The 13,562-nt window shown below is 36.5% G+C and overlaps 1 protein-coding gene across 2 annotated transcripts in view; it reads right to left on the bottom strand.

Moving 5' to 3' along the window:
- Positions 1-3,641: 3,641 nt before the first annotated feature.
- The window catches only part of LOC104903499 (protein NAP1), a 32,536-nt gene continuing 22,615 nt past the window's right edge, over positions 3,642-13,562 (bottom strand). For both annotated transcript variants that reach the window (XM_010691538.4, XM_048636863.2), the window contains 8 exons: positions 12,249-12,330; positions 11,991-12,101; positions 10,194-10,319; positions 9,984-10,117; positions 9,818-9,914; positions 5,807-6,798; positions 5,319-5,519; positions 3,642-4,375 (listed from right to left, as the gene is read on the bottom strand). In XM_010691538.4, coding sequence (XP_010689840.2) covers positions 3,892-4,375; positions 5,319-5,519; positions 5,807-6,798; positions 9,818-9,914; positions 9,984-10,117; positions 10,194-10,319; positions 11,991-12,101; positions 12,249-12,330 — 2,227 coding nt within the window. In that variant the 3' untranslated portion in view covers positions 3,642-3,891. The remainder of the gene's footprint in view (positions 4,376-5,318; positions 5,520-5,806; positions 6,799-9,817; positions 9,915-9,983; positions 10,118-10,193; positions 10,320-11,990; positions 12,102-12,248; positions 12,331-13,562) is intronic.

Consider the following 13,562-nt stretch of genomic DNA (forward strand, 5'->3'; position numbering starts at 1 on the left):
ATTAACCAAGACTGCGAGGTTCATACCCATGAATGATACGTAGAGTATGGAAGCCTTAGCTAAAGCATAAGTTAGACATGTCATTCGATTGCATGGAGTACCCACGAGTACCCTATTCACTAGTCAACCAATTTTCCCCAATTTTTTTTTCTCTCTCCTCCTCTTTTCTCCTCCCTGCCACTTTCCCTCTCTCATGCGTTCTTTTTCTTCTCTCTCTTGCACTACTCTCCTCTCCCCTTCCCCGGAGCCGATACCAGTTTGTATGTCGTTCGGAGTTTGCGAGTTCTGCCAGAGGTCCGGTGACTAGTGGTGGGTCGTGTCGTACAAATTTGTGGTGTTGCTGCAAGGTATCATGCACGAGACTTGAGTGGCTCGAGTTTCTTTCTTTCCTACTTAATTTAATTGTAAATTCTGCTTTCATAATTCTTATGTATGTTTGACTAAATTTTTTGATTAGAAATAAAGTGTAGAATAAGTAAAAGAAATTAGATTTACAATTATATTTTTTAGTTCTTATGATGATTTTATTTCTCAATTCTGATTTTTATAATACTTAACTTTATTTTTGTTTAAGTTTTGTTGTTATAAACAAAGCATATTATAAATTAAAAGAAATCAGAATTATAATTATACTATTAGTTCTTATGATGATTTTATTCTCAATTCTGATTTTATAATACTTATATATACTAGTTTAGGTTTATGTTGTTATGAACAAGTATGATATAAGTTAAAAGAAACCAGTTTTACAAACACTACCTTATTATTGGTTCCGAAATATGTTAGTTTCAATAAATTTTATGAAAAGAAAGTTTAAACAACAAGAACGACGAGTATTTTTCTTATTCAAAACACCATATTTTACATAGTTAGATAAGCTGATTTTTTTACTAGTATCATGGACTTAGAACTGAAATACTTTTATTATTCGATTAGGTCCCAATTTCATAAGCGGAACGTTTTAACTAGTCAGAGAAGATTCTCCGTCACAAGGTACGTACGCGTACTAGTTCAAGTAGTTATCGTTAGTATCATGTTTAAGTTATGAATTGTTTCATTGGAACCTAGAATCATGATAGGGAACAATTATATGATTATGATTGATGAGATTGTTTGTATGGTTATGATAGGGAACAATTGTATGGTTATGATAGGTAACAGACTATCAATTGGAAATTTGTATATACTTCCTTGTTGTATGACTTGTGAATTGGAAAAGATTATATTTTTGGAATGCATAATTATATCGTATCACAAGCATGAAATGAGAATTGAATTGAAATCCTATGATTAATTGTTGTAGCAAGGATGTTACAAGAGGTTGCCTGAACTAAAGACTTGAGCAATGTACCTAATAAGGAGAATTAAATAATCAATGCTTAATGTTGTATGAATGAATATCATTAAGAAGGATAGTTGGCGATAAACTTGTAGTTGGAATCCCTACAAGTAGTGAACAATGAGGGGGAGTGTGGGACATGTTCTACACTCCTACGCAGGCCTACTGTGGCGATAGTAGAGTCCTTATAATTTTTGAAACTCAAGTAGACGGAAGGTTCCGTACGATCTTGGGGGTGTGCATACTAAGGTGAAGAGTGTGAAGTGGAACGAAACCACATTTATATTCCATCTAATAAACCAAGTTATCAATTAAGTAGTCCATATGATTCTAGAAAGATGGTGCTCGTTCGTTGCCAATTAAATTATAAAAGAAATGAAATGTAATATTCTTGAAGTATCATGTTTAGGAATGTTATTAGTCTGATTATGCTTAGTGTATTATTAACTGTTTAAGTACAATACTGAGCATAATTGTTTGTTATTTGTGTTTGCTTGTTGACATGTGATGAACCATTCATATTTCAATGGGGAGCAGTTTAGGTATACTGATGATGCTGCATGAGTTCAGGCATACATAGGATACTCTTTGGTTTTGAACTTTTAAAATGTTTTGGTTGAACCTTATAGCGTTTGTTTATGAATTATTTAGTTAATGGTTTAAATAAAAAGGGGGTCAATGGTGATTCTCGAGTTGTAGTTAAGTTAACATTTTTTTTTTCACTGCAATTTAGTTTTCATAAGTTAATTATTTATTTTCTAATAAGCCTTGCGTTTCAACGCGGCGGTAACAGTCCTAAAGCTGATGCAACATAGTTTAGACTTATGTGAATTTTGGGGGTGTTACATTCCTACTTGCAATCTTAGCAGTATTTATAAATACTTAGAATCTTCTAAATTAATTTTAACATATAGAAAAGAATTTTTATTAATAAATAAAAACAATCATGGAAAGTCTAATTCATCATAAAGTATACCGCAATAGTATTCAAAATTCTATTGTGCTCCCGGAAGCACGGTGCACACCATGCACCCAGTAAATTTGTTCCATTTCCGATAACTAAATGTTCTATTTCAACAAACGTTCATTTTAAGCATATTTTTCGACAAAAAAATATGTTCTAGTTTTCGTAAAAATTGTTCTATTTTCAATAAACAAATGTTCTATTTCAACAAATGTTCGTTTTAAGCTTATTTTTCAGCAAAAAATTATGTTTTATATTTTGTTGATCTGTTTTTATCTTTGATAAGCAAATGTTCAATTTTAAAAAATATTCTTTTAAAACTTATTTTCCACCAAAAAAAATATGTTCTATTTTCACTGAAAATATGTTCTATTTTCACTAAGCATATGTTCTATATTTAATAAGCATATGTTCTATTTAAGTAATTGAATTCTAGTAATGTTCCACTTCAACCAAAAATGTTCATTTTCGTATTTGGATTCTGGTAATGTTCCACTTCAACAGTAAAATGTTCTTTTTCATAAATGAATTCTTGTAATGTTCCATTTCAACAATAAAATGTTCGTTTTCTTAAATGAATTTTGTAACGTTCCACTTCAACAGTAAAATGTTCGTTTTCGTATTCGTAAATGTTATTTTTCATATTCGTAAATGTTCTATTTTGTATTGTGGGAGCACAGTTCTCATTGTGCTCCCGGGAGCACAATGCACGCATTACAATAGTATCAAAGTTCTATATTATTTTTACTAATGACATATATGCAAATCAAACTACAAACATCAACAAGGAATGAAGGAAGTAGTCAAAATATTTTTGTTAAAATTTGCTAAAAGTGTGTAACCAACTCTTCGTCCCTTTCTTTACCTGCGTCCTCCAAATTAATCAAACCTCGCTTCATCCTCAATGTTTTTTCAGGCCTGCATTGTGAACTCTAAAAGAAAGGAAAGAGGATTTGGGACCCAGTCCATCCAACTCCTGCCAAAAAAACTGGTTCAGGAATAGTCAAATTGACAGCAAAAAAAACCAGGCCACTCCAAAGCATCAAGTCACCCATCCACCAAAGCGTCAATGTAAATATTTGCTACATACACACTTCAAAATCAGATCCTGAACTGCATGGTTAATAAGAGAAAATACAGGAAATTTAACTCAAAAGATGATGAAAATTAATCATATCACAACATTATAATTGCAGAAAACCCAGTACCACAGCTTTTTTACATGATCACAAACTAAACGTACAAAGTTCCTTCAGCTGGAAAAGGAAAATTGACACAGAATCACAGGGATAAATTAAATAAACAAAAGAATCCCAATCAAAAACATAATGCTCCAGGGAAAAAAAATATAACTTTGAAATATAAGTTTTAAAGTTCTCAGATGTTACATTTTGCTTACAATCAGTTGATAACTTTGGATCTCAGGAATTAAATTCATAATGCTCCAGAAGACAAGGTTTTTCAATACTAATATAATAATCAACTCCTTTCCCAGCTTCAGGATCACCCATTATTATTTACAGAGGTGACGCATTGCTTAACATGCTCAGTGGATCTATCAGATTCAGCATTAGACCATGCTATCTTCCTACTTGTATGATATTGGACCAGACCTTGACACAGCAAACCTTGGAAGAGGACTAGGCCCTGTGCTTCCTGACGTTGATCCTTCATTGAACTTTACCTTACGATTTGAACCATAATCTAAAGGGCCAGAACCTCGAATATTTCTGTGTCTCCGATCATTGCTGTGGACACTCCCGCTATCAGCATCATATAATTGGCCTGAAGATTGTTTGAAATAACCTGACTGATCAGAATAAGGTTGACTTGAGTCACTCCTGACGTGTCGGAATGCAGGAGAAGAATGCATGAGAGAAACTCCGGGTGAGCTGCGAGGTGATTGCAGACTCCGTAAAGTCAATGGCATTGAGGAAGAGTTCCCGTAGTATTGATTATATAATGAGCGAATAACAGAATACGGAATACAGGCTTCCAGTGAACTTCTTGGGAGATGAGGAGAAATTTCACACAGCTGGTCCAGGAATACAAGCTTAGGTGCTAGATCAGATCTGCACAAGAAGCACAAGAAGCACGAGAAGTGCCAATCACTTAATCAACAATGTTTCAAAGTCTTAGTCAACTGAGTTGTATGAAAACTCTAATAAAACAGTGAAACTTTCTGCAAGCAGGTTTTAGAGGTTCACTACTGCCACCCGAAACATGAAATTTGATGATGATATGGCACAGCTTTTACATAGGAGTAAAATCAAAGTCCAAGCAAGCAGACTTTGCTGGATAACTGTACACAAGTGATCTATCGGTGTTTGGATCTTTTCTGAAGTCAATTGACTGGTCTGGCAACTCATAAAACAATAAATATTTTTGCAAGCAGGTTTGAGAGGTTCACCATTGCCATCCAAAACTTGAAATTTGACAATGATATGATAAAGCTTTTACATTTAGCAAGGTACTGGAACAATTTAGCATCTAATTGGTGGGACAAATTAAAATTACTTCCCTTCTTCCTCTAATTGTTTTTTTTTTTTTTTTTTTCTGGTTCCAAAGAAAGTAAAACTCCAGTCAGAATTTAGAAGTTCAGAAAACAGGTCTTTTGGTACAACCTCCTCCACACTTGTTAACCAGAGCTTATCAGAACCACTTTATTTTGAATCATGGTAGTACCATGGGCTTAAGTTGATCACTTAAAAATTTTATCTGTCTTAAAGCAAAGAAGTGCAAAGGAAAGTACTCTCAACCCAGGTCATACATTAATGGCTACAGTTCTGCTCACAAAGATCATGTTTCTGCAACTTCAGCAACGTAGAAGCATAGAATTATTTGAAGAGGTATCTTCTGTGATTGAGTACCTCACACAAATTTATGAATAGGTCTAGCTACAGTGAAAGAGTAAGGCCCAGAATCAATCAATATTAGAATTGCTTTGCACTTGAAATAAGATAAATGTATTAATGAAAATAAGGACTCAACCACAAGGTAGTATTACGACCAGACCTGTTAGCTTCGTTCCAGCAGTCCAGGATAATCCCAGTTGACATTTTTACAAAAAGCAGCAAAGTAGACTTTGCACTTGCTTCAGTTGTTAATGTGCTCTGCATTTGACTTTGCAAATTCTCATCAACATGGCCATTTGACAGCTGATTTTCCTTTTCCATTCTGACGTATTCATTTCCAGCAATCACTGCGTTTATGCATCTGTAAGCAAAGTAGCATAATTTAAGAAAGAGATCAATGCAGAATCTAATTGGCTTGCAATAAGAAGCTAATAACTCAAAATTGGATCGCTTTAGAATAATGATCTGTGTAGGGAAGAGGGACAGACTGATAGTGGTAACCATCAATCAGCAAAGAACTCCAAAAGCAACACTAATCGAAAGGATCCAATAAGCATGCGTGTTGTAAGGATAAAGAATCACCGTGAGAAAGAAAATCTTGAAATGATCAAAATAGAGGCAATTAATGCTTGGGTTAAGCATGAATACCTTGCCAAACAATGGATGTTATTGTTGAAACCCCCTGTATCAACATTGAACGTTGTTGCATTCCACACATTTGATGTCATGAAAGCAGAAAATAGATAAGGCAACAAGTTCCATGAATTATCATTTCCAACGCCTATGTCTTCCATAATTGCTCTGACAAATTCTGTATCATGATCATTCATGACGCCTATGCTATTGGCCACCTCTTTCGTTCTCGTGATGTCCTTCTTTTCTGGGACTTCCTTCGGTAAGTGTGGCACAAGACCTTCCAGCAAAGAGTATATCAAAGGAGCATCTTCCTTGAGAACATCACCAGCAGCCTTTGAAATAAGCAGATCAAAGGCCAGGGCTTGCCCTGCTTGAATACAAAATTCTACCACTGTGTCTAAGTCTACAATCTGCTTTGTGTTAACATCACTTTCTAAACGATCACCAGCGTGCAAGCTTGCTGCAATAGCCTCCAAGATATCACGATTTGACCGCAATGAAGTGCCAATACAATTTAAAAGTGCAGCAGTGTGCTCTTTCATCATTCGCTTCAACCTGTCGACTCCGTAGCCACCAAATAGACGGACAAAAGCCTGTAGTTCCTTCGTGTCACTCACAGACTCAGCAAAGTATCCACCTATGGGTCTTGTGCTTCTAAAACATTTGTGAGACGGCACAAAGAGGACGCCAGCACCTGATACATCTTTGACAATATTTTCAACGTACCAGTTGCACATGGTTTCAGTGGCTAATCCAGTATTTAGGTTGGTTGGTTTGTCAAACAAATGAAGGGAAGAGATCGGCCCAGTGAAGGATTCTGCAAGTAGAACTTCTCTGATACCCTGGGTCAGGTCCATGCTGACGTGCTGCTCTGCAAGATGGATAATATTCATTTGTCTGCGAACTAGAGATTCCAGGATCGAAGGACGCTGAAGGTCATTATCAGTCTTCAGCACTGAAAGCAGTCTCCTTCTGAAGTTCCCAAGGATACATTCCCTCATGTACTGCATTTTACGAGAATGACTTTAGATTTGAAGGACACCAAGACTCCACATAGGATGCACACACAACCATCATCAGTGAGGTATCCACCAAAGCAAGGAAAAGTCAGATTTGTGCAGATAATTTGTCTTCTAATATGTGATGTTTGTATTATTATATTCAGCATATTTTTTTTTAAATTTACTCATACTGAAGAGTCAAAAAGACCTTCCAAAGACACTTCTATTGTTTTCTCATGCACCCCATCTTATAAAGGAATGCAAGACCCCTGATATGTGCAAATTATTAGCTAAGACCTGGGTGCAGCTTCCTTGTAACAAAAACAAAACATAGAGATATTATATAAAAAACATGCAGGTGAGATGAAAAGAATATGCACGTGTGTCAAAAATAACATATAGCTACACTTAAAAGAACATGCAATCTACACTAAAAAGAACACGAAAGTGCACCAATAAGATTATGATAATATGTTAAAATGAGCATGGAGGTGTTCAATAAAAGTAAAAAAGAGATGTAATTAAGGAACATGAAGTGTAACGAGAACTAAGAGCACATGACCAACTTCGTCTATATGGTCCAAAATCTAGAATATAACGATTGATACTACCTCCGTTTCTTTTTTAACTACACAATTCGTGTTTTGGCACTATTCACAAACTTTACTTTGACCATCGTTTGTGATATATATAACGAAAATTATAGTCAGGTGGAATCTTGTCGGATTATATTTCCACATATTTACCAAATATCAGCTTTTTATAATTTTTATTTGTCCATAATTAAAGATATTAATGATCAAAGTTATGCATTGGCAAACATGAAAGTCAAACTGTGAACTAAGACTTTCAAAAAAGATAAAGGGTCCAATTTGAAAATAAAATGGAACATTGATATAGCCTGGTGCTCTTGCTTACTCTATGAACTAAGACTTTCAAAAACAAAAGAAAACATGGTGTATATCCTGTTCTAGGGTGTGTTCTCTTCCTGTAAACTTATCTCAACTGAACTTAGTAGACTTGATTAACCAGATTTTACTTTAAATTTGCACCTAATTGGACCTAATTTGGAGCTTATTTTTTAGGTGATAACACACCCGTAATCTATACCTACTATTCAAAAACGATTACACCCAATAACACGTCATTCGCACAAAAAATACTTCCCAATTTTGGTTTTTGAATAAAAACCAATAAGGAGAGTAATTATATCTACAATCATCTTTCATCTAACGTAATCCCCATACCATTGAGTAAAACCTTGCTACTTTGTCTTCATTAAGTTTCTAAATAAATCAAGCTAAGCATATAGATAAGGATATACGCAGAGGATTAAGTAAGACCTTAAATTATATTCCAAATATTCGTTTCATTGTCCGTAACTCTCCTTTGCGCTTCCCCTCTCAATTTACCTTTTTTCTCCTACCTCGAAGGGAGGAAGGGGAGGGTTTGAAATAATTAGAAGAGAATTAACATTCAAAATTTGGTTGTCCAAATCTTCCATAACCATTAATGATTTCTTTACCGATTTTTGTGAAACATTGAACAACACATGAATATTGAGCTCGACTACGCTGTTCGTCCTTAAAGTGTCTTCCTTTATTTAATAACTTTCCTATAGTTGTTTTGTTTCATTCACTTTTTGAATTTATACAAGGGGTAAACAAGTTCTCCATCTTTAATCAATAGGATTTAAGTTTTTCAGTGAATCTAATGGTGTTTCTTATGCATTTTGTAAATTTTAAACTAAATTTATGATGCATTCTGTCCTTTGCATGGTTAAGGATCTAGTCTAAACAGCACATGCTGTCTTCTCATACAAACTCACTAGTTTTAATTTTTAAAATTATAAAAAAACCAGTTCTAATTTCACACTCTTTCCCCACCCTAGGTTTTATGTCATTCCCTTCCTTTCACTTTCCCCTTGTTCACTATTACCCATCTCTCCACCTTCCCCCCTCCTTTACTATTGTGTCTTCTTCCTTCCCTTTTAGCTTCCCCTTTCTCTTTCTCTTCCGCTCCCAATTCCTCTTCCTCTAAGTAATGAGATGTTTTATTGTATATCTTAACATCAAACAATCACTCTGATCAGACAGAAAGAGGTAAGCTATCTAAGAAGTACATCAAACTAGAAATCAATGCTATTCAAAATTGCCGAATATATACAAGCTAACAAAATTCAACCAACATCGCCAATTGAATAAAACCAACCACATAAATCGAGAAAATAAACCATATCTATTAACATGTCAAATATATTATTATAACCTTTCATGGCCGAATAATATGATTGGAGTTTTGGCCACTTATAAATTTGGTTGCTTGGTAATTTTTAATTTTATGCTCTTTTTCCCATTTTCTTCGACTCAAATGATCTCAGAATTCAGCACTCAATAAGATTAGAATAAAATCTAATCAATTATGGCCGTGAATTGCTCCTTTCAAAAAAAAAAAAAAAAAATGGCAGTGAATTGCTGATGTTTTTGTTATTAGAAAAGAAAAGGCTAAATATTAGAGAAACAAGTTTCGTTACAAACAAAATCCACAGGGCGTATAGTTCAACCAGAATTATTGCACTTTCAAAAATGAATCCCATTATCAGGACAACATGCTAACCCAGCTCAAAATCCCATGCACAGAAACACTACTTCGACTTGCATTCAAATATATTCACATCAAAACAAACATTTTGAGTTTGAATTATTGCACTGAATGGAAAGATTTTATTAGAACATCCTACCCACAACCAGGCCCCATTGACTACCAAAAGGAACGGAATATCTTCATTCTTCCCTATAATTATTTTGCTCCATCCATACAAAACAAATTCAGGTGCTTTAGTACATTCACTTTATACATCAAGAAGCTGATTTGACACTATCTCCAAATTGGAAACATGAAATAGATAGCTTGCACATGCCAGGCGGTGGGGGAGAACTGCAATTTCTAGCATATAGAAAAGACAAGCACTATTGTGATGCCATAAGCAAGAAAGAACTGAAGGAGCAAGAACATGCCTCACCTCTCTTAACACAAATACATGGTTCAATACACATATGGGCTCCATATCATTCAGAACAGAGCAGAGATTTGTCAACCTCTGCATAGCAGCTTCTAACCTGAAGCAGAAGGGATTAGATTTCGAAGTGTCGTTAAGCATTAATAGTAACATATGAAAGAGACCTTACATCTTAATAGAATTATTATTTTCAGGATAGCTCTCATGACCAGGCATCCCAGATAAGCCTCTAGGCGATTTGCTTGCTGGAACAGAATGCATTGATGAAGAATTCAGGTAGACAGCTGCTTGCTCTGGAAGTAGCTGAAACATATATCCCAATCATTTTACAAGCAATTTTTTTAGCACAGTTTTAGAAAGATGAGTATATGGTACCAACCTGCACCTCTAGAGAACCCAATCCTCCTTCCGAATCAAGGATATTAATTAAACCTTCTAGTCCACCCATAATAGATTCAATCAGAGACTCAACATAGAGAACTGCATCTCGTCCAACTTTTGTAACCTGAAACCCAGAAAAAAATATTGTTAATTTATAACAAACGAATTCCTATTAACACTAACATCCACCCCAAGAGACTAGAGTCTAGAATCTAGATCTATGCTAGATGCACAAACTGGAAAAGTATAAAGGGCTTAAAAGGCCAAGAGTCCGCCACATGCTGAACTTATAATGTTTTCATACAACAAGAAATAACGGTCAAGAGATCGTACACACAGGATCCACACTTTTGACACATCCCATCCTGCACTGACGTGTACAAAGGGCTTGAAAAGTTGAATACTATGGGCTTAAAAGTTCAAAGGCCAAGAGTCCGCCACATGCTGAATTATAAGGAACTTGTAATATTTCATGCAACAAGGAAGAACGGTCAGGAGATCACATGCATAGGAATGCATACATTTGAACGATCCCATCCTGCACTGATGTAGACACCTCGGTCGCCCAGCCAGAGCAGGCTGGTTCACTCTGGTGCCAGTCCATTCATCCAGGGACCAAGACAAACACATGAGGCAAGAAAGCTTGGGTCCATTTGGTTTTGGTTCTATGAGGTCAAGAAACAGCCCACCAGGGACCAGGTTTGATCCAGATCAGTCTGGGTTGACTTCCACTTCTTGGTTGGATTCGGGATCCCGTCGAGTTCACACATTGTTCAAAAAAGCTCACCTGGTGGGGTTCTTTTGGTGTGAGCCAGGCTGGACCTTGGACTCCTACATCAGAAGGATGGACTGCCAGGGCTGGACTAATTTAGCCCACTGATCATGTTTGCCCTGAGGGTTATTCAGCACGAGACTGGTTTGTAGCCATTTCTGGGGACAGCTTGGGGGGATGTCCCAAGGATATCTCTTAAGGAGAGGAGATGACTAGTGGTTTCATGGGTACATTTTAAGGTGGAAGACTGGACTTGATGTGTGTCTCCACTCTCCAATCGTCAGACCTAAGATCTGTCAATGAGGTATAAACTCCAATAAACTGAGACGCGATACTGGGAGTTCTCTTCCGGGATCCAGGGCCCACTAGTTGGTGACTTTACTGACCGCCGGTAATATGCAACCCACTTTTCTGAGTACACCATTTGCTGTTCTCACTTCTCAATATCAAACGAAACTGAAAGTATTCCTAGATCATCCAAAATTTTAGAAAAAAGAATAACATCACGTCACTTGTAATTTGATACAAGAAACAAAATTTTCAATGTAATCTTCAGCCTGTAATACAGGTAAACAATTGAGAAACTCTTAAGACAGCCTCACGTTAACAAGGATAAAGAAACAAGCGGTAGAAAGACAATATTTAATTAACCTACGCCTAGTCAAACATGAAAACATCTTTTAAGGACCCAGCGGAAGACCAATTCAACTACATTAAGCACCTAATGCTATCCACCTTGAATACCACACTCTTGCTCCCCCTCCTAGTATCATCTACCACCTTGAAAATAAACAAGGCTGTTTCCAAATTTGACATCCCTTTGTAGAAGCACTTCATATAGAAGCAGGTTACTAGAGAGCAACATCCTAAATCTCTAGCAAAGTACTTTATTCCAAAGAAGTCTCACCGATATAGATCAACATCATATCCCTTATACATGCTGCAGATCTGCAGATTCACAAAGAATATGACAGTATTTTATACTTTTTGTGTCATAGGACAAGTTCTCAGTCAGTAGAATACCTCCTCAGGTACAATGTGAGAAGCACATTCTGGGAAACTGCTTGCAACACCTAACCATGCACAGCAGTGCTGAGGACGTCCTTCAGGACCAAACATTGTGTTCCTGAAAACCTATGGCAACAGCACATCAGTTACATTATTGCAAATAAGCTACATATCTAAATGAGATTGAACAAGCTGACCAAACAAGCTTCTAGTTTCTCCAAGAAAAAGGTTGTTATAACACATTTTTTATCAAAGGAAAAGCAGAATACTCACTGATGTGAGATGTTGATGATAAAAATACAGTTTCTTGAGGCTTCCATGCTTTGCAAGCTGTAATTCAAGTTCATCAACACATCTGCACAATGTAAGTAGATATATAAGATGTTAATGCACAATGAATACGTATAACTCCAGGACACCTGCATATGCTCCATCCTCAGTCATCCTTTGCTATTGGCAATGAATTTCACGGAAAAGACCCAGTGACATCTAAAAACAAGATGAACAGAAAAAAATATGTATAGAATCAGATCTCACTTCAGAACATATATGCACCACCAGATATATCATATATTTCACATCCAATATTGATCTCAAAAGTCAGTTACATGGTCTGAAAAGAAAGCCAAATAAAAAAAAAAAGGAAAAATTCACGGGAATAATCCTAATTGGCGGTCTTTTAAAATCCCAACTATGGTTTATTCTGGTATAATCCCAACTTAATGGTACCTCTTCCCAGAATGGTCCCATATGACCAGCTACCTGTTAAACAGGTTCAAAAGACAAATTTCTATTTTTTTTTCCTTTTTATGTCACCCTTCCTCTCTCTTCCTCTCTTACCCACCACCTGACCACCCCCTTCATCCAGCCACACCTGCACCACCTAGTGTAAAACCACCTAGACCGACGCCCTCACCTCCCCAAACCATCCTATTTGATTTTAAATGACTCCAAACCACCTCCACCACCTGAACCGTCTCAACCTCCGCCTGAAACCCATCCCTTATAAACCACCTGCACCAAAATCCACCCAAGCCCCCATATAAACAACCTTTGAATCCCCTGAAAACCACCATTCACAACCCAAAAACCACCACCACTAACCTGAGCACCGCTCCACCCAACAAAAATTCTAGAACCAACCCCACATAACCAACCCACCTCGTTGAACAACCTTGAAACAAAACCCTCCCCCATGAAAACCATCACCGTCCACCTAAGAACAACCTTTGACCGTCGATCACTATCCCTACCGGCCCGAAAATTAAACCAAACCACCTAAAAATCACCACCTCAGGCCAATAAACCACCACCAAATCTTCCTCCACCAATTGTATAGACACAATCACCAAAGTGCCAAATATTCCTCGATCCACCATACCACCACTGCCAAAAAAATAATACTTCCATCAGCACCCACCCAACCAGCAAAAATCAACCACTAAAGCCCAAAAAATAAAACAAGAGAGAGATACTCATTTGCATATTGCTTCAACAAAAGCTTAAATGGTCAAATTCGACCATAAAAACTCAAAAGTTGGAGTTTGTACGGGCAAAGTATACCATAAAAGTCCACAATTCGAGTGG

Source organism: Beta vulgaris, chromosome 9 (genome assembly GCF_026745355.1).
Source record: "Beta vulgaris subsp. vulgaris cultivar EL10 chromosome 9, EL10.2, whole genome shotgun sequence".
Taxonomy (NCBI): Eukaryota; Viridiplantae; Streptophyta; class Magnoliopsida; order Caryophyllales; family Amaranthaceae; genus Beta; species Beta vulgaris.